This window comes from Haliotis rufescens, unplaced genomic scaffold, assembly GCF_023055435.1.
Source record: "Haliotis rufescens isolate VD_foot unplaced genomic scaffold, xgHalRufe1.0.p SCAF_5, whole genome shotgun sequence".
Lineage (NCBI taxonomy): Eukaryota > Metazoa > Mollusca > Gastropoda > Lepetellida > Haliotidae > Haliotis > Haliotis rufescens.
In genome coordinates, this window is record NW_025964223.1 from 53,581,117 (window position 1) to 53,601,023 (window position 19,907).

General features: G+C 40.6%; 1 protein-coding gene across 1 annotated transcript in view; it reads right to left on the minus strand.

Moving 5' to 3' along the window:
- Positions 1–19,907, minus strand: part of LOC124126219 (proto-oncogene tyrosine-protein kinase ROS-like) — a 169,464-nt gene that overhangs the window by 14,339 nt on the left and 135,218 nt on the right. Inside the window, exons 19-41 of the mRNA XM_048383716.1 lie at positions 18,566–18,741; positions 17,876–18,005; positions 16,966–17,213; positions 15,679–15,742; positions 15,045–15,244; positions 14,075–14,259; positions 13,423–13,718; positions 12,889–13,059; positions 12,284–12,507; positions 11,299–11,440; positions 10,412–10,668; positions 9,640–9,816; positions 9,266–9,452; positions 8,723–8,846; positions 7,628–7,800; positions 6,630–6,737; positions 5,197–5,335; positions 4,548–4,710; positions 3,912–4,106; positions 2,974–3,071; positions 2,249–2,446; positions 1,476–1,610; positions 531–679 (exon numbers count right to left, since the gene is read on the minus strand). Of these exons, the coding sequence (XP_048239673.1) occupies positions 531–679; positions 1,476–1,610; positions 2,249–2,446; positions 2,974–3,071; positions 3,912–4,106; positions 4,548–4,710; positions 5,197–5,335; positions 6,630–6,737; positions 7,628–7,800; positions 8,723–8,846; positions 9,266–9,452; positions 9,640–9,816; positions 10,412–10,668; positions 11,299–11,440; positions 12,284–12,507; positions 12,889–13,059; positions 13,423–13,718; positions 14,075–14,259; positions 15,045–15,244; positions 15,679–15,742; positions 16,966–17,213; positions 17,876–18,005; positions 18,566–18,741 (3,939 nt within the window). The remainder of the gene's footprint in view (positions 1–530; positions 680–1,475; positions 1,611–2,248; positions 2,447–2,973; positions 3,072–3,911; positions 4,107–4,547; positions 4,711–5,196; positions 5,336–6,629; positions 6,738–7,627; positions 7,801–8,722; positions 8,847–9,265; positions 9,453–9,639; positions 9,817–10,411; positions 10,669–11,298; positions 11,441–12,283; positions 12,508–12,888; positions 13,060–13,422; positions 13,719–14,074; positions 14,260–15,044; positions 15,245–15,678; positions 15,743–16,965; positions 17,214–17,875; positions 18,006–18,565; positions 18,742–19,907) is intronic.

The window sequence follows — 19,907 nt, forward strand, 5'->3', positions numbered from 1 at the left end:
GCAAATAGGTCAGACATTAAAAAAGTACAATTTCAATACAATTGATATGTAACTTTGTCTTTTTCAGCCCCTTTTGGCCAGACCAATTTTATGTTTTGTTTTTATCTCGGCTACAAGAACAAGAATGGTCATTTACAAAAAACAAGTGTAAATAAACTGATAAAACATACTGAGCACAACATTTTGAAAATATTGATCATAGTACCAATGTTTTTTATGTTTTTCAAAAATGCCCTAAAAAAATAAGCTAAAACAACCTGCTTGAGAATGGGATAAGAATCTATACCGAAACCTCCCCAGAAGGTAAAGAAGTTGTTATTCACAAATTGTGTCTACTTTGTCATCCATCAACTTCTAAGTAATGCCTATCAAACAATTTAAAAAAATTTTAACAAAAAATCTTTAATTGGAACTAGGAATTTTGTTCCTAAAATGTAGATGCAGGTTTACTTCGACCTTTGTGTAAACTGAACAGTATTGGTCTGGCCATGTAGGATGTGAACGTGCAAGAATCCAGCACAGAAGCCTACCATCAAGGTGTGTGGGTGAGCGGAGGGCGATCTCCTCGTCCGACATGTTGTTGCACTGCTCCTGGAACTCCTCCAGACCCTGCAGGATGTACGAGAAGGACGGACGGTCTTCAGCGGAGAAACTCCAACACTTCTGCATTAACCCAAACCTGGTGAAAAATGTCATGGACTCATTTCAAAACAGAATGCAAAAGTAATGATCAGAAATTCATTCAGAAAGTAAATTTGTTTAACAACAATAAGACAAACATGATAAGTAAAGTCAGTTAAATCTTTTTTTTTTGTACTTTAATTAAACAAATAAAGCTACACAGAATTTGGATTATTGCCATTAAAGAGCTCAGTTGCAAAGCATTCCTGGAAGTGTGTCTGATTAATGGGAAGAACATCTTAACTGACAAAAAAGTCCAGTTTCCACCCTTGCCGAACTAGGCTTGAATTTTGTGGTTTGACCATTGCACCAACAGCATCTATTACAAGTGATGTCCCTTCTATGTTCCTCCTATTGACCAGTCAGATTCCACCTCTCACATCACATGCATTGCTTCAAACAAAATGGGACCCAGTCAAGACAATCTGATCGATAGTCAAGACCTCCTTTGTAATAAAACGTCTCTTACCTTGCAAAGTGCATCAAATCATTTGAGCACCTTGATAAACAACATGAAAATATTTGGAAAATATCTGTCAATGCCCAGTTGACAGTACACACGCCTTGCAAATCCTGCAGTCGACAGAAATCTGCACGTTAAAATCCATGTTGTTTCAGAACCGGATGTTTAATTTGTTACACGTTTTTTATTTGACTATGATTAGACTCATTAGTCCACCCATAATGTAACCCTGGAATTCCAGCCTATAGTCAGTTAAATACTTTGCCTGGGGAAGATGTGGGAGGGAAGCCTGGAGAACAGTGAAATATTTTCTTGAGCTTTTAATACTTACATTTCATCGGCACACTTTTCTGGACGTTCCAGCTTGCCACCTGCCCTGACGAAGTGCAGCACCTCGATGTTGGTGCGTGCAGGATAGGGCTGTTGTCCCAATGTCACAACCTCCCACATCAATACACCGAATGCCCTGAAAGAATTACACACACACTTTCTACACAGCCAACCCAGACATCTGTACTGTAACATGAACTCTGTATGACGGAAAGCTATACATAGTTGCTTAACATTCCATGCTAAGATGGATACACGAGGCTCTGTAGCCCATCTTAAGATATGTGATTTGCAACATCATCAGGAATGACAAAGTAGACACAATTTATGGATAACAACCTCTCTTAATGTACTATTATAGCGCTGTTTTGGTATAGATCCTTATACCGTTGTCATGCTGTTATACCATTGTCTTGCTTGACAATGATATAAGGATGTATACTGAAGTATCGTTATAACAGTACATAAAAGAAGTTGTGTCTACTTTTTGTCAACCTTGTGTCTACTTTGTGTCTACCTTGTCATCTGTCAACTTCTAAGAAATGCCTGTCAAACAATTCATCATCAAGAATACTAAAGATCATATTTCCCATATTTACAAAAAATTACATTAAATTAATATTTTCAAATTTTCATTTGACTTGGAAAGTAGAAAATCTTAAGCACCCTAATAATCACCACATGTTTATTTTTAAAATGCACCTCCTTACTCCTGTACAACATCAGGAATATTATTGTCATGCTCTAATCCAAAGTACTGTAGACCACACTAACCATATATCAGATGGAGTGGTGAAGACGCCATCTACCAGGGACTCGGGGGACATCCACCGGACAGGAAGTAGCCCCTCACCTTCCTTACGATAGTAGTCATTCTTGTATATGTCTCGAGCAAGGCCAAAGTCACCAATCTTAATGACCATTTCTGAAGGGTCCTTTTTAGAAACTAGACAATTCCTGGCTGCTAGATCTCTGTAGAAAATAAATATGCATTTACAAATATTGAAAAGGAAACTGAAATCTACGTATACTTACAGTAAAATCGTGTTAATCCAGAAGGTACTAGTCAATGTGAAATCATCCAGATTAATACAAAACGTCAATGCCAGAGAATAACCAGTTTCGATTATCTGCAAAACAGATTCCATAGCGTGCAAAAAGCAAATTTGCAGTGAAACTCACATGAATGGATCACTGAAAAATAGTGACACCATGTGTTCAGGAAACTCACATAATTTGTATAAAAAGGTCAGAGTGTGTTTTGTTTCCTGACACAGCACAGCAGTACTCCCAATCGGGCATCTCTTGACACCTACAGTGGGTACATTTGTAGGGTAGGGTAATAGGGGGTTGGATACCCGGGTAGTAAATTTGGCCTTGTCCCAGCCCTACTGACCATTATTTACATGGAATAAAAATCAAATCTAGTTTGTTCTTAGTAACTTGTAGAACTGATTATAATAAAAAGGAAAAGAAAAAAGATCTAATGGCAGCCTTACCTGTGAACGAAATGCATTTCTTCGAGGTATTTACATCCTCTAGCCACATGGACGCACACCTTGACCAGATGCGGCAGCAGCAGCTTGGCAGGGGATGCCTAGGGGGGAGGAAACAAAGTGAGCACATCCAGTCAACTTTATTGCTTAAATACAAGGTATGTTTAAGAAATATAGTTTGCTCTAACCCCAAGTTTAGTGTAATAAAGTATAGTTTTGCTCTGAACTATTATAGTTAAAGCCCGAGGATACTTAGACAAGTTTTAAGTATTATTTCACAGACAATTGATGTGGATGCACCATCTTGCTTGACAGTAATGAAAGAATTGTGTTACCAAGGATACGTTAGATCATGGGGAAGTAATTTGGACAGCGCCATATATCGGTCAATTATGACAGAACTCAAAAAGCAAACTTTATCGCAGGATAAAGTACAGACAGCGATTTTGAACTATTAGCAGAGCATCTTAGAAACTTCTCTAAACTTCAAAATAATAACTATATATTCAGGACATCTCCTGCCAGATTCACAAAGGCAGGTCATAGTGGCTATACATACCCTTAGGTAAATCATAAAATAAAGAGACTAGTTCTGTGAATGTAACTGTCACAGATTGTCCACATTACAAATGCTGCATAAATCAATCCTTATAATGCCTTATACTCATCCTATCTAAGATAACAAATTTGAGCCACTTGTAAGTCAGTGAAGTCTAAACTGTCGCACTGATAACTCAATTCAAAAGTTGACCATATACCAATGGAAAGAAACAAGGTATCAGCTAAAAGGGAAGCCATATGTACCACAGGTTTGTCATCCCTCAGTGAAATAGTTTGTTGGAGTTGCACAGTGTTACTAAACACAGCAGTAAATGTGAACTATTATTTCCATGTGTTCCCCTGTTTTTGTCCCTCAGTATATATCCCTCCGCTATACTCACAGTTGTAGCACGACAGCCTCTGAGGAAGGACAGCAAGTCCCCCCCTTCCATCAACTCCATGATGATGAACTGAGGGTCATTGTCAAGACACACCCCCAGGAGGCCGAGGATGTGGGCGTGGCGGAAGTTGCTCATCAACAGTGCCTCCTTCAAGAACTCCTCCTTCTCATGCTCTGATGCTGACTTGCGCAGAGTCTGCAATATTGGAATGAGTCAGTGAGGCCATATTACACCAGTAAACACACTAAATCATATCAGCCATAGCAATGAGCATAAAATTATGAAAACATAGCCAAGATTCTTCTAGTGTGTCCTACGGTCAACCTTACAGACATCAGTGTGGAAATAGAGAAATATTCTTCCTCTGAAAACTGTCAAAATATACTCAAAGGTTGTGTATATGCATTTCCAGAAACTTTAAGACACTATATTTCCACATGTGTTGCATATTTGGGCAATCTGTGTAAAACCTGGGCTTGGATGCAAAACTAAATTAAATTAAATTTCTCCAAAGTATAATCTTTGTCGGATAACAGAAATTTAAAGTTCTTCTTTGAATGAAGTCAGGTGAGTATCATGGGATCTCCTTATCCAAGACTAAGAACTTATTACTTTTCAGGTTTGTCAGGAACCCACCTTTACAGCAACTTTAGTATCGCCCGAGGAGTCACTGAGAATGTCTCGAGCCACACCCATGAACACTTCTCCAAATGCTCCACTACCAAGGAATTTTGTTAGAGTCAACTGATCTCGCATGAAGTGTGGCAGTGCTTCTATATCCTCCGCTGTTGGCGTGATGCTGTTGGCAAGAGAGATGATATTAGCATCAATGTATTCCAGTGTGACATAATACGGTCAGGGTTGGACTTTAAGCGCCATTTTATGTCATGCTGCATTTTATTCCTGGATCAGGGTCTACCTAGAAAAAATATCTGGCAAACAAGTAGATGAAGTATGTGGTGTATTTGCTCGAGGAATGTCAGTCTATGCCAGTATTTACCAGCAATAGAAATTGGCACTAGTCCTGTAGTCCTTGCCAAACTGCAGTTAAGGTATCATAAATACTTTTCGAAAATTGCCATTTTTAAGTTTTTGCTATATGGTATGATTTTAAGGACTTGTAGACTAAAAATGTTTATCTCTATAGCTGTTTACATAGTTATTTCTCAACATTCAGACCAATGTGGCTACTCATGAACATTGACAGCATCCACTTCTAACAACTGACATCTCTCTATAACTGCAGCGATAGCCTACTGAAACTAGTGGTATATTTGCAACTTGCTTGATAGCGTAGAGTGTGTTGCTCTGCTGGACAGTGGTGTGGGGCAGCTCCCTGAGTGTAGCCAGCTCCATGTCGGGGACTCGGTACATGCTGATGAACTGCCTCGTCTTCTTCCGCTCCTCCTTCCTCCGTCTCATGACTACAGAAAAATAACAATTCAACAATATTTGTGTGGTTGTATGTTTTTTGTTAAATGCTGCACTCAGCAATATTCAATAATATAGTATGACATGCCATCAACCAAGTCACTGAGTCTGACCACCCAGTCCATTAAGTAGGCTCTTATGGCCAGCATAGGTTGCTGGGGTGCAATTCTAACCTGGCATTCCAACAGGATTAATTCAATAAGACATAGCCTTGACCCTGAAGCAGTGTTCGAAAACCTTAGCTGGTAACTTTTCTTTCAGCCTTGCTGAAAGTTTCCTCCACCTGCCCAACTGTCTTGTGGGATAATTTGAAGACAACTTATGTATTCAGTTTTCATAACTTCTCAAAGATTCTCAAGTTATTGCTAGCATTATTTCAAATGAATCAAGATGTGATTTTTTTATTTTTGGGGATTTTTCAATATTTATGTGGGCATGTAACTTTGAAGATGGACAGGCAACACTTATGGGTTATCTCCCCGACTGTTGGGTTTTGAAATTATTCTAACACTGCAAAGTCTGACAACAATGTCATTATCATATTCCCAATACTCAACGTTGGCTTATGATAGCCACAGTGTTGTAAGACTGTCTTGTGGAAAGTGGTCCTTGATAGCCAACTGTGAAAACATTTGTCACCCACCTTTGTAATTGCCATTGGAATCTTGTATTCAGTCTAACTTATACAAACATTGATAGCCTTACGTTGCATTTATAACAAACAAATTCAAAATATTTGCATGAACAGTTATATAGATAATTCAATAGATAAAATTCATTTCACTTCTGATTAATTATCCTTTACTTCAAAACTGATAATGTAAATCTGGAAAGTTTTGGGCCATGAAATTATTTTGCTAGTGGCTAACAATAGCCTTAATGTGTCTGGAAAGTTTTGGGCCATGAAATTATTTTGCTAGTGGCTAACAATAGACTTAATGTGTCTGGAAAGTTTTGGGCCATGAAATTATTTTGCTAGTGGCTCACAATAGCCTTAATGTGTCTGGAATGTTTTGGGCCATGAAATTATTTTGCTAGTGGCTAACAATAGCCTTCATGTGTCTGGGATGTCTGTGTGTGATTTTGTTTGAGGAGGAAGTGGAATAACGAAAAGTTAACTCAGTGTTTTTAACTATGGATGCATGTGCTGTTGTAGTTGACAAGGAAGGTTGGAGTGACGTGTTCATCTAACAATATTTTTTTAAGGATGCTCACACAAAACTGTCCAGATTTACAGTTATTAGCACATTCAAACTTGTACATCATAACACATCTAAAACTACTCACAGAAGCAGAGAGCGGTGATGATGATGATGGCCACCACAAACACAAATGAAGTGACAACAGCAATCACAATGCGAGTCGTCTCTCCGTTCAAGCTGTTGTCCATAATCACTGAAAAATAACAGTCCATGGCAAAATTAGGGACTGGTCATGGATATTAGGAGCCTGATGAACCAGAAATTCTTCATCTTAACTGTTCTACATATAAAACACAAGATAAATAGATATTATTGGCAGTGTGTGTATCCATATCATAAATATCATGTATTAGGAATAAAATGTACATATCTTCTATTCCTGATAATTATTTATGATACGGTTGGTTGGGTTTGTTTGTTGTTTAACGCCACACTCAGCAATATTCCAGCTATATGATGGCGGTCTCTAAATAATCAAGTCTGGACCAGACAATCCAGTGATTGACATCATGAACATTGATCCACACATTTGGGATACAATGACATGCATCAACCAAGTCAGCGAGCCTGATCACCAGATCCCGTTAGTCGCCTCTTACGACAAGCGCAGTCGCCTTTTTATGGCAAGCATGGGTTGCTGAAGACCTATTCTACCCCGGATCTTCAGGGGTCTTTATGATACGGAAATACGTGAGGGCAATAATCTCTTTAACATAATTATAATGTCACTTTTAAAATAATGGAAGTTTAAGACATACCTTCACTCAAAGAAGTAGCTTAATAAACTGAGTATGAATACAGTTTTGTAGTAAACCCCAATTGATCATAGTTCACAAAAAGTATTGAATCCTCTACTCTTTTCCATAGTTATGCAATCCAACTTTCTGGGACAAACTTACATGAAATGTTACAAAATCTTCACTCAAACACCAAACCGTAAATAGGGTCATAGACTTCACAATAATCAGTTAGGAACTGGTCTAGTAAGAAAGCGATTCTTTATGTCTGGGGTACAATGTAGGAATGTTTTCAACTCAACCACACTTATTGTCCAACCATCCTGTGTTAATCAGTCCAACTCACCAATAGGCGTGGCAAAGGCTGAACTGTTGTCACTGAAGGGGCCCAAGCCGTTTTTGTTTTCTGCTGCTACACGGAAGAGATACCTCTGCCCTGGTTCCAGAACATGTTCATCCACGACCCACCTCGCATCGGAACCATTGTACACCTGGGTCCACTCACCATCAGCAATTTGACTGGCAACAGAGAATCAGAAGTGAGTAAAGGAAGGTTCCACCCACAACCAAGGATCTGATACGCATCCTTGTTGCTGATGGCTTGTCTTCTTCAGTAGGCTCCAACAGTCTCAGCATCTTGTTAAAAAGACTGGTTCATTGCCTATGTTGGCGTTTAGCTGCAGCACGTTCTGCTGACTGTGGGTTCAAAACACAGATTTGGCTCGTGAATGGGCCAGTGAGTCAGTGAGTCTGACACTCAGCAATACTCTAGCTATATGACTGCACCTGCAAATAACTAAGTCGGGAACAGACATTACAGTGATCGATATTGTGAGCAACAATCAAGTCTTCGGGGTATGATGACATGCCATCAACCAAGTCACAGCCTGACCACCTGATCCACGAAGCTGCCTCTTATGGCCAGCAGCATAGTTGCTGGAGACCATTTCTAACCCAGACTCCAAAGTGGTGAATTCATATGTATGACTTGCATCAATCTGGGCAATAAGCTGGTATGGTTCAGGTTAAAATTAATTGACATACATTCATCACTATGTCTGTGATAGCAGGAAGATTACCACAGATGACTGAATAATATGTTCTTCTTCATGAGATAAGCTGGGGCTTTAAACACAGGTAAACTCTGTAAGTCCAAATGGTACATTCCCATTGAATTAAAATTTCAAAACTGTTCGTTAATAAAAAGATATTTCCAAAAATAATAAATTGAAAGACATGGATCAGACATCAGCTATCCCAATATGTACAAGTTACTTTACCTTCCTTCCAGATTAAAGAAATAGGCCTGGACACCGTTCCACAAAAGCAATCTTAGCGCTACGACTATCATAAGCCAGTGTTAAAGTATGGGAGTTACGAACACCTTAGTGCTAAGATGGCTTTGTGGAACGGGGCCCTGATGTTGTTAGAAATGACATACCTGTATTCCAGAATGTAGTTAGAGATCGGCTCTCCATTGTCATGTGGTTCATCCCACAGGATCTCAAACACTTGTGTCTTGTACTCCTGCTCTACTGGGGGATCTGGCTGGTCTGGGACATCAGCTGGAGTAGGAGATGTCTCAATCACACAACTTGACATGGGAGGTCTGTTCCATCATACTCATATCAGTTTATAATTATTATTAATTCCCTCATCACTGGTTGATAATTTGAGGATGTCCCTTCAGAAGTTTCCTAAAAACACTAGGGAATTAATGAACATCACAAATTAAGCAATTTCACCTTACCTCATCTTTCAAAGAACTTTCTTCGGCAGAGCTTACCACTAACAAACTGATGTGAATATTTATTGTTTAGGAACCAAAATTTGTGAAGGGCCTGGCTTCAGAAATTTCAGAAAAAGCATGTATTTTATCTAATGGACAAATTACCAAGGGTTCCTGGCAATCTGAAATTTGGTCAGCATCTAATAAACTTCAAGTAACATCTGACATCACGAGCTGCCTGAAGTATGAACTTACTGAGTGTCTTAAATGTGAGTGAGTTATTTCCTGGCCAGGAGTAGAACTTAAAGGGTGGGGTTTTGTACATGGTCCTGATCCGGAAGGTGTACTGGGTGTCTGTGTCCAGGTGAGGTATCAGCTCTGTGTACTTCGTGCTGTTCTTTGTAGTGATCATTGGAGTAGTCCGTCCTTCAGTACCCTTACTCTGGAATCCCAATGAGTGAACAAGTGAATGTAATATTAAGCATTTCTTCACAAGCACTATTGCAGTAACTTCGGCACGGCCATCCAACACTTTAACCACAAGGCAACTCCAATATGTCCAATTAACTCTAGCATTACCGAAAGTTTGGCAACAATCTGAAAGAGTCTGTATCATGGCTACAACTTACCGTGGAATACCAGAAGGTGTGGCGGGCAACGCTGTTGTCAGGTGGACTCTGCCACTCTATTTCCAGAGCATTGGGGTAGGACTGCTTCAGAGTGATGGGGAACGGGTCCATGTAGGTTGTCACTGTCAATGGCTTGGTCTCGCTGTACAGCAAATTGTCAGCCCCATACGCCCTCACCTTGTAGAAACCAAAAATAATGTAGTGAAATATCAAGGAGGCCTTATCAGTCAGGACACTCACAGGGCAGCACATTTTGTCAAATAGCAAAAATTTGAACAATTATTCTGTCCAATTAATTTTGTAGAGATATGTGCAACCAAATTCTTTATGTTCAGAAGACAGTACAAAAATCTAACATTAATGAAAATATGTTCAATTTAGCCACTGTCTGAGATTTTCATAATTGGTTGGTTGGTTTCTTGTTTAACGCCACACTCAGCAATATTCCAGCTATATGACGGTGGTCTGTAAATAATCGAGTCTGGACAAGACAATCAAGTGATTGATATCAAGAGCAGCGATCCACGCATTGTGATCGATGACATGCATAAACCAAGTCAGCGAGCCTGACCACCCATTCCTGTTAGTCGCCTCTTACGACAAGCACCGTCGCCATTTACGGCAAGCATGGGTTGCTGAAGACTTATTCTACCCTGGATCTTCATGGGTCTTATAATTGAAGTTTGTTCATGGGGGCTAAAAAGGGCATATGTCCACATCAACTTGTGAATCATGTATATGATTGATCCAGTGCAACAGAAGCCCCACTTACTGTGAAGGTGTAGGTATGACTTGGCGACAGGTCTGTCACAGTGGTCTGGTAGCTGGTGGTCAGTGAGTCAGATATGCCGACATCAGAGGGGCCGGTCTGACCTTCCAAGTTGTGACCTTTGGCATTCAAGGTCGACCACTTCACTACATAGGATATATTTTGTAGAGGTCCATTAAGTTTCAAAGGTGGGTTCCATTCAATACGGATTATTCTTGGATTTACAATGAAAGCAGTGGCATTCTGTGCAGGTGATGGTACTGAAAGAAAAAGATGGTATTTCAAACAGAATTCAATATCAATACTGCAAAATATAAATCATTGCCAGAGAATAACCAGTCTCGATTATCTGTTGGGCTTAAAGGCAAAACAGTGGTGAAAATTATGTTATCAATCATACATGTCTGAATTCTACTGGCCTCCATCTAGTGGTCTCGGACCTTCATGTTTCACTCACTCACTCCATCAATCATACATGTATGACAGCTACTGGCCTCCATCTAGAGGTCTCGGACCTACGTGTTTCACTCACTCACTCCATCAATCATACATGTCTGACAGCTACTGGCCTCCATCTAGTGGTCTCGGACCTACGTGTTTCACTCACTCACTCCATCAATCAAACATGTCTGACAGCTACTGCCCTCCATCCAGTGGTCTCGGACCTACGTGTTTCACTCACTCACTCCATCAATCATACATGTCTGACAGCTACTGCCCTCCATCCAGTGGTCTCGGACCTACGTGTTTCACTCACTCACTCCATCAATCATACATGTATGACAGCTACTGCCCTCCATCTAGTGGTCTCGGACCTACGTATTTCACTCACTCACTCCATCAATCATACATGTCTGACAGCTACTGCCCTCCATCTAGTGGTCTCCTACCTCCTTGTTTAGTCCTCTGCACGACCTCCTTCCCCGCGGTCTCTGCCAGGTACTCTGTGTAGTAGTTACTGATGGTCACTTGGAACAGGTACTTGGTGTATGGCTCCAGGCCCGTGATGTTCACAAAACGGTCATACGACTCCTGTTGATGCAAGCAGCTTTCATCACAACAAAGCAGAGATTTAAGTTGGTTGGTTTGTTTTTTAACGCCGCATTTAGCAATATTCCAGCTATACGGTCTGTAAATAATCGAGTCTGGACCAGACAATCCAGTGATTAATATCATGAGCATTGATCCACACAATTTGGATCGATGACATGCATCAACCAAGTCAGCAAGCCTGACCACCCGATCCCGTTAGTGGCCTCTTACGACAAGAATAGTTGTCTTTTACGGCAAGCATGGGTTGCTGAAGATGTATTCTACCCCATGTCTAAATTTAAGACTTATATCAGTCAAATCCATATTAAGGTCTATAGGAATTTAAGTCCAAACTCCAAGGGTGAGATCTGGAATCAATATCCTGTGTCAACAACTAGAGTCCCTTGAAGCTTCTTTGAAGATACACTGGGTACAGTCTCTATTTTATTACTGATACAAATTTGTGGCCTATATATATATATAGTATGCATTACTTGAGGAAGTATCATTATAAACTTTAAAAAAAAATCAAAACCCATTCTTTTTCGAAAAATATAAACATAAACTTTGAGAAAGCATCAAAATGGTACTCTGCCATGCCATGTTGGGTAGACCTTGACAGGAAATGGTTTTGGTTTGTTGTTTTATGCCGCACTCAGCAATATTCCAGCTATATGACGGCGGTCTGTAAATAATCGAGTCTGGACCAGAAAATCCAGTGATTAATATCATGAGCATCGATCCACGTAATTGGGACCAATAAAATGCATCAACCAAGTCAGCAAGCCTGACCACCCGATCCGGGGCCCTGGGTATTAGTCCCTCGTATAAAAGAGTCCTTACCACTTTCTGGCAGGATTCACTCTCAGTGCTGCAGTCTGTGTGTGGGGTGCGGCTCCTGTCCTTCAGCTGCTTGTACCACGCAGTGTACTTGTCCTGAGGGGTGCTGATGCCGTGACAGTGCTTGGGACGAGACACTGTGTCCAGACTCAGGCCGATGGACTTGTCCGTCACCTCTGTCAGCGTCACCTTACCACTGTACTTACCAGGGTCAAGGCAGTCCGAGTCTGAGAAACACAAGCATTTATTTGGTTCAAATCAACAAACAGAGGAGGAGCCTAAAAGTTTGGGAGGTCACTCATGTTGTGTAATCTATTCTCTCTCTTGGCATGATATAACTAGCAATGTTTTTTTTCCCTGATGCATATATTTCTATAAAAGGCAACTCATCCCTCCATCCAACTCACAATACCCACCAACCACACACATTCCCACCCAACACACCACCATCGCCATCGCCATCGCCATCGCCATCCACACACACTCACACGCCAACCACACCCTCCAGCCAACACCACCAATCACTATACAAATACCCACACCATCGATCCACTCCCTCCAACGCACACTCATAACCCATCAACACACATACATAAACTGTGACATACCTGGCAAGGGTTGCAAATGGTCTCCATAAGCCACAATGTCCTGGACATCAGGGATGCTCTGCTGGATGAAGTCCCGTCCCGTGTTCTTATTGACACTGTACAGCTTTCTGGTCTGCTTGTTGTACCAGTACACTCGGAGGTGGTCCACAGCCAGCAGGCTCGGGGGCAGACCTGCAGATCATGGTAAATTATGTTACTGATCTCATGAAACAGGCTTCTACAATCTTTAATAGTGCGTCAACGGGCCTGACCACCTGATCCCGTTAATCACCTCTTACGCCAAGCTTAGTCGCCTTTTAAGGCAAGGATGGGTTGCTGAAGACCTATTTAGCAATTGGAAACACCAGAAATGGGCTTCACACATAGTAAAATTGAACCCAGGCCTTCGGTGTGATAAGCGAACGTTTTAACTATTACGCTACCCAACCGCCCCGAAGCCTGAATGAGCCTGCATGAGTGTCAGACAACACAAAATGAAATGCACTGACAGTTTATCACAGATAAACAGTATACTCTGAATCTGCCCAAACCTACCCTTTGTGTCTGAGGCCGCTGCTCTGAAGACGACCCGACACTGACATCCAGACACATCGGTAGCCATGATGCTATATGTTGGCATATCGATGAAGACTATCTCCGTCCTCCCACTGCTTGAGTAGTCCATAGCAACAACAGGCGAGACGCTGAGTCCATCCTGGCATGTGCAGTTGTCTGTAGACCTCCGAGAACGTCTTTCACCACCAAGAAGGTCCGATATGGTATTGCTGTTGAAATGTTTGTGGAAAATGTGTCCTTGATTGGAAGAATCATTCTCCGTCCAGAAGAGGGAGCTGTAAAGAAAAGTGTGCCAGATGAAGACTAATGATGCTAATGTAAGTTGCAACTCAACACTGGGTTTCATGGATGACATGAGAGATCCATTTGTCACCTTTTGTCATACTGCATCCCATGCTTGATGTAGAAGATAATGGTTGCTATGTTCAATCCCCACAACCCTATTTCCAGCCACTGATTACTGGGATTACCAGAGCACCATCATATGAGTTTCTCTTTGGATAGAACATTTCTTGAAGTAAACACATTCAGTGCACTTAATTCTTTGTGATCATGTCCATTACACCTGGAATTTAGTTTATTACAATTCAGTGATGGTTGCCTACTGTAGGTGATTTATCACAACATTCACCTTGTGTAAGGGTCTGATAGAACACTGCCAACAGAGACAGATCTGTTCATTATCTCGCGGTACATCCTCTTGTCAATGTCAAACGCCATGATCCTGTTCAGGTCGCCCATCTCCTCCACTACATACAGAGTTCGACTGATCCAGTCAATGCTCATGTCCTTTCCCACCCCATCCAGCTTGATGAGCTGAAAGAGAAGTAAAACTGAGCATACTGAGGAAAGAAAAGATATCTCACTCTACAAAATATGTATACCAAGAACAATGAAAACGTCAGAATCATTTCTCACTCATGCCAATTTTCCACTAATGGTTGAATCCTATAATAGGTAGAGGCCATTGAATGCTGTCAGTGCCAATACCATATAATTCAAAATCACTGAAGAATAATCATAAACAGTTGCAGACAAAAAGGCACTGAAACAAGTATACCGTATTTGATGTAATAAGCGCCCCGCTCTAATAAGCGCCTATGGCGATATTTGCTAATATATTGGCTAGTGAACAATCCCAATTAGCACCCTTCCGATTGATCAATGTTACACAAGTCTTATTTATTCATGTATAATACACACTCGTGTGTTATATGCACCCTTAATTACAGGCAATTAAAATCTGAAAAAATATATCTGTCGTGACTTTTCTTTTGTATCATTTCAGGCTGTGAGCATAAACCACAAAATTTACGATCTTTCAACTCTTTCACCAAATTTATATTCTAACAAGAGCCCCTATTTCTAATTTTGAGAGCGCCCTGGATGCTTATTACGTCGAATACGGTAATATGATTACTATGAATTTGTCAGTCTGATGAGGAATCAGAATCTTTCACTGCATGCAACTGTTGTCTGTAAAATACAACATTGGGTTCAGGCAGACAGATTCATTGAGCTCATTGGTTATTTTAAGCTGGGGGGATGACACTGCTGTTGCAGGTCAAGAGATTACTGGGCACTACATATGTCCAACTTACTGCAGAGTTTGTGGAATTCTGGGACACATAGAGAGATGTCTTCTTTTCGATCCAGAACATGCGGACATCTTGAGCCAGAAACGTCATGGCTGTGGGGGAGATTTCTGGCAGCAGGACTGTGGAGTTGAGATGACCGTCCATTTCTGACACAGAGACTGACGACTTGGTCGCAATCAGCAGGCGAGGAACAGGATTCACCACTGAAATAACCATATTGTTATTTCACTTCCCAGTTCATTTTAATGTCAGTTGTATATTAATGAATATTTCATAACATCTTTAAACAAAAGTCAGATTCATGACAAAACTGTTAGTCACATGTTTTGGAGTACTATTTAATAAAGTATTTATCTAGTTATTTTTGTTTGTTTTTTGTTTACCGCCACACTCAGCAATATTCCAGCTATATGATGTCAGTCTGTACATAAACAAGTCAGGACCAGACAATCCAGTGACAATGAGCATGAGCATCAATCTACGCAACTGGAATACGATGACATGCATCATCCAAGTCAGCAAGCCTGACCATCTGATACTGTTATGACAAGCATGGGTTGCTGAAGACCAATTCCAATCCAGGTCTTCACGGGTATTCATCTAGTTAAGACATAATAATGTTGCTTGTAGTACTCACCGTCAGTGACAGCAGACACAACTTCAGAGAGGTCACCACATCCGGCTTCTGTGCAAGCTTTCACCTGTGCATTACAAATGAATCCTTGAAATAGTGATATTCTGTAGTGACACATCAAATACATTGCTATCATGTTTGGATACAGTCTTTGTTAATTATTGAAGAATTGACTTATTTTTATTTATGGAGGGATAAACGTAAAAACTGGTGTTAATCAGTGCAGAAGCGATTTTTACATTTGTAACTCCATAGGGGCAAAACCATTCTGAAGTAAATTTGAAACCCCTCAATAACTTCACAGAATGCTTATTAAATCATTACCAGAAACAATGAGTATAACAAAACACAATCAGTTCAGCACAATACTGTAACACAAGACCCACACTTGCTATCTGCCAACAAACACTCGTCTGTTAGTGAGCATGGCCTAATTGTTTGGGTAGTTTATGGAAACACAAATACAAAATAAAATTTCTTGTTAAGCCAATCAAATATTTCAGAATCACTTGCAATTTATTTTTCGTACTGAAGCTGAGACTTGGGTTCAAATTACTACAAATTAACAGAGAAGCCTGGAGTTATTAAACAGTCAAATATCTTTGATTCTACTGTTGTTTTGTACCTTACAATACCTGTTTTGTGTTACAAACATTCACTTGGGCAAGGCCATTATAAAATGTGCAAGTTACAATTCTGACAAGAACATTTATCTGTCTAGAAATGTTGAATCAACCACACCTGAACACACCTGTCACATATCATCTTCCCGAGGCAAGAGAGTTAACTGACTATAAAAGTCCAGTTTCCACCCTTGCCGAACAAGGCTAGAATTCTTCAACTCAAACGTAGCGCCACCAGTGGCTATTACGAGTTATGTCCCTTCTAAGCCTCTCCTATGGACCAATCAGATTTCACCTCTCGTATCACTTGCATTTGCTTCAAACAAAATGGCGGCGCCCAGTCAAGACGTTCTGATCGATAATCAAGATCTATATTGTGTGATATAACGGTCTTACATCGCGAAGTGCATCAAATCACGTGAGCACCTTCATTTAAAACATGAAAAGATTTGGAAAATATCTGTTGACAACGAAATCTGCATGATAGTTTAAGAACCGGATTTTGATTTCGTTGCACGATTTTGATTGGCCTATGCATAAACTCGTTAGTCCAGCTAAAATGTAACTCCATAATACCAGCCTAGTTCGGCAAGGGTGGGAACTTCAGTTTTAAAGTCAGTTAACTCTCTTGCCTCGGTCACATATTAGCAAGTAGAGGGTTCCATACCTGGAAGAAGTAACTCTTGTTGTCCAGAAGGTTGTTGAGAATAAAGTGTCTCAACGCTCCATCAACCTGAGCCACTGTTTTCCCTGCATTGTCCCCTTCCCAGTAATACACAAAATGGTGGCTCAGCACACCACGTATGGCATAGGGGTTGGACCAGCGGAAGTCTGCAGCCAGCATCAGTTTCGAGATGGAGGCATTCTTGTTGGGTTGGGTGATGTACACCCTTGGCGTCAGCGGTGCAGTGGGAACTGGGGACCAATCATTCAAACAGTATAGCTTGGTATAGATATTGTGTGGGCTAGGATGTTCCTGTTAATACACACAAACTGAAACCGTTTTCAAGCGATTCTTAGAGGTATTTTCTGGCAGAATAGGTTCCGGCATGTCATGCTTTTCCATGATGGGAATTGCAAGGACAAAATGGCTCCTGAATTTGGATAGATGATGTAACAATCATCACCAAGGAAGCAAACTAACATATAAATAAGGCTTCAGTCATTTTACAACCTGATTTTATAATTCAAAACATCAGCACTAGAAAATAATCAGTCTCGAATATCTGCCAAAAACGGCAAATTAGTGACAATTTTGTTTTATTAATGGATGGCTGAAAATCAGTAAAGGTACTAGGTGTTTGCAAAGAGGGTAAGCATGTCCTGCTCTACCTGCCACACTGATTCAGTAAAGAAGTATCTGCAATGGTTTGTGGCAGCAAACCCTAGCATCTTGTATGCGGCCATGTTGAACTTCTAGATTTCATACTGATGATTGTCCCTGTGATGTAAAGCATTTTTCGAGGGACAAAGACACAAAATTGACCAGGTTAAACACTGTCCCAACCTGACACACAACAAGTACTGGGAACCTATTCTGCCCTTGAATCCTGACATAGTTGCCCCAACTGACTGACCTGCCATGGGAGAGCGGATGGACACAGTGGAGGCCTCGGTGTACCCCCAGTAAGTGTAGGGCTGTATGGACACTGTCATCTGGGTGTACGGGGACAACCCTTCTATAGGGTGCCATGTCTTGGATGTTATCTGAAACAAACACAAAACATCTGAGAACAATGTTGGTATTTCTAGGCAAAGTTCATACAGTGAACCTTATCCTCATGTTGCAAGGACCACAGACGACTTTGTTGTTTAATGATTCTCACAGCAATATTAGTCAGGTATGTGTCGGCAGCCTGCAAATAATCAAGTCTGGACCAGACAATCCTGTGATTGATATTGTGAGCAATGATCCACGCCATCAGGGTTTACGATCACACAAAATCAACACAATCAATGTTGCCTCTTAAGATCAGCATAGGTTGCTGGCAACCAATTCTAACCTTGCATTCCCACAGGGGACAGAAGAGTTTGACACAACTAAAACACTAAATATGTGAATATGTAAACAGCATCACAGATGAAATTCAAGGAAAATAAAGGTAACTGAAAATGACCCCCAAAGAATAATCATGGCGATGCAGCTTTTACTGTACGTCTTGACAAATACTGCAAGCAGTCATTTGAGGGAATATTTTAATATTTCACATCTAATTTGAGATCATAAAACTTCACAAATCATAAAGGGCTGAAGAGGCAAAACTTACAACATGTGTGGATCTGTGAGCAATCTGTATGTAGACCTTGTAGAAGACCTTCCCGTACGTGACATCATGGGCCTGGTCCCAGGTGAGGTTGAAGTTGTATGACGGCCCGGCCACCTTGATGGAGGTCGCCCATAATGGTTTGGGAATGACACGCAGAGAGGAGGCATCCAAGCCAGCTACAAACATACATCAACTTTACATCTGCATGTGTCAACTTTACATCTGAATGTGTCAACTTTACATCTGAATGTGTCAACTATGTGTCAACTTTACATCTGAATGTGTCAACTTAACATCTACATGTGTCAACTTTACATCTGCATGTGTCAACTTTAAATCTGCATGTGTCAACTTTACATCTGCATGTGTCAACTTTACATCTACATGTGTCTACTTTACATCTGCATGTGACAACTTTACATCTGCATGTGTCCACTTTACATCAGCATGTGTCAACTTTACATCTGCATGTGTCAACTTTACATCTACATGTGCCCACTTTACATCTGCATGTGTCAACTTTACATCTGCATGTGTCCACTTTACATCAGCATGTGTCAACTTTACATCTGCATGTGTCAACTTTACATCTACATGTGTCAACTTTACATCTGCATGTGTCCACTTTACATGTGCATGTGTCAACTTTACATCTGCATGTGTCCACTTTACATCTGCATGTGTCCACTTTACATCTGCATGTGTCAACTTTACATCTGCATGTGTCCACTTTACATCTGCATGTGTCAACTTTACATCTGCATGTGTCAACTTTACATCTGCATGTGTCAACTTTACATCAGCATGTGTCAACTTTACATCTGCATGTGTCCACTTTACATCAGCATGTGTCAACTTTACATCTGCATGTGTCCACTTTACATCTGCATGTGTCCACTTTACATCTGAATGTGTCAACTTTACATCTGCATGTGTCAACTTTACATCTGCATGTGTCAACTTTACATCTGCATGTGTCCACTTTACATCTGCATGTGTCCACTTTACATCTGCATGTGTCCACTTTACATCTGCATGTGTCAACTTTACATCTGCATGTGTCAACTTTACATCAGAATGTGTCAACTTTACATCTGCATGTGTCCACTTTACATCTGCATGTGTCCACTTTACATCTGAATGTGTCAACTTTACATCTGCATGTGTCAACTTTACATCTGAATGTGTCAACTTTACATCTACATGTGTCAACTTTACATCTGCATGTGTCAACTTTACATCTGAATGTGTCAACTTTACATCTACATGTGTCAACTTTACATCTGCATGTGTCAACTTTACCCCCAAAAAATTCTCAATGTCAGTTTTGTAGGTATCAATT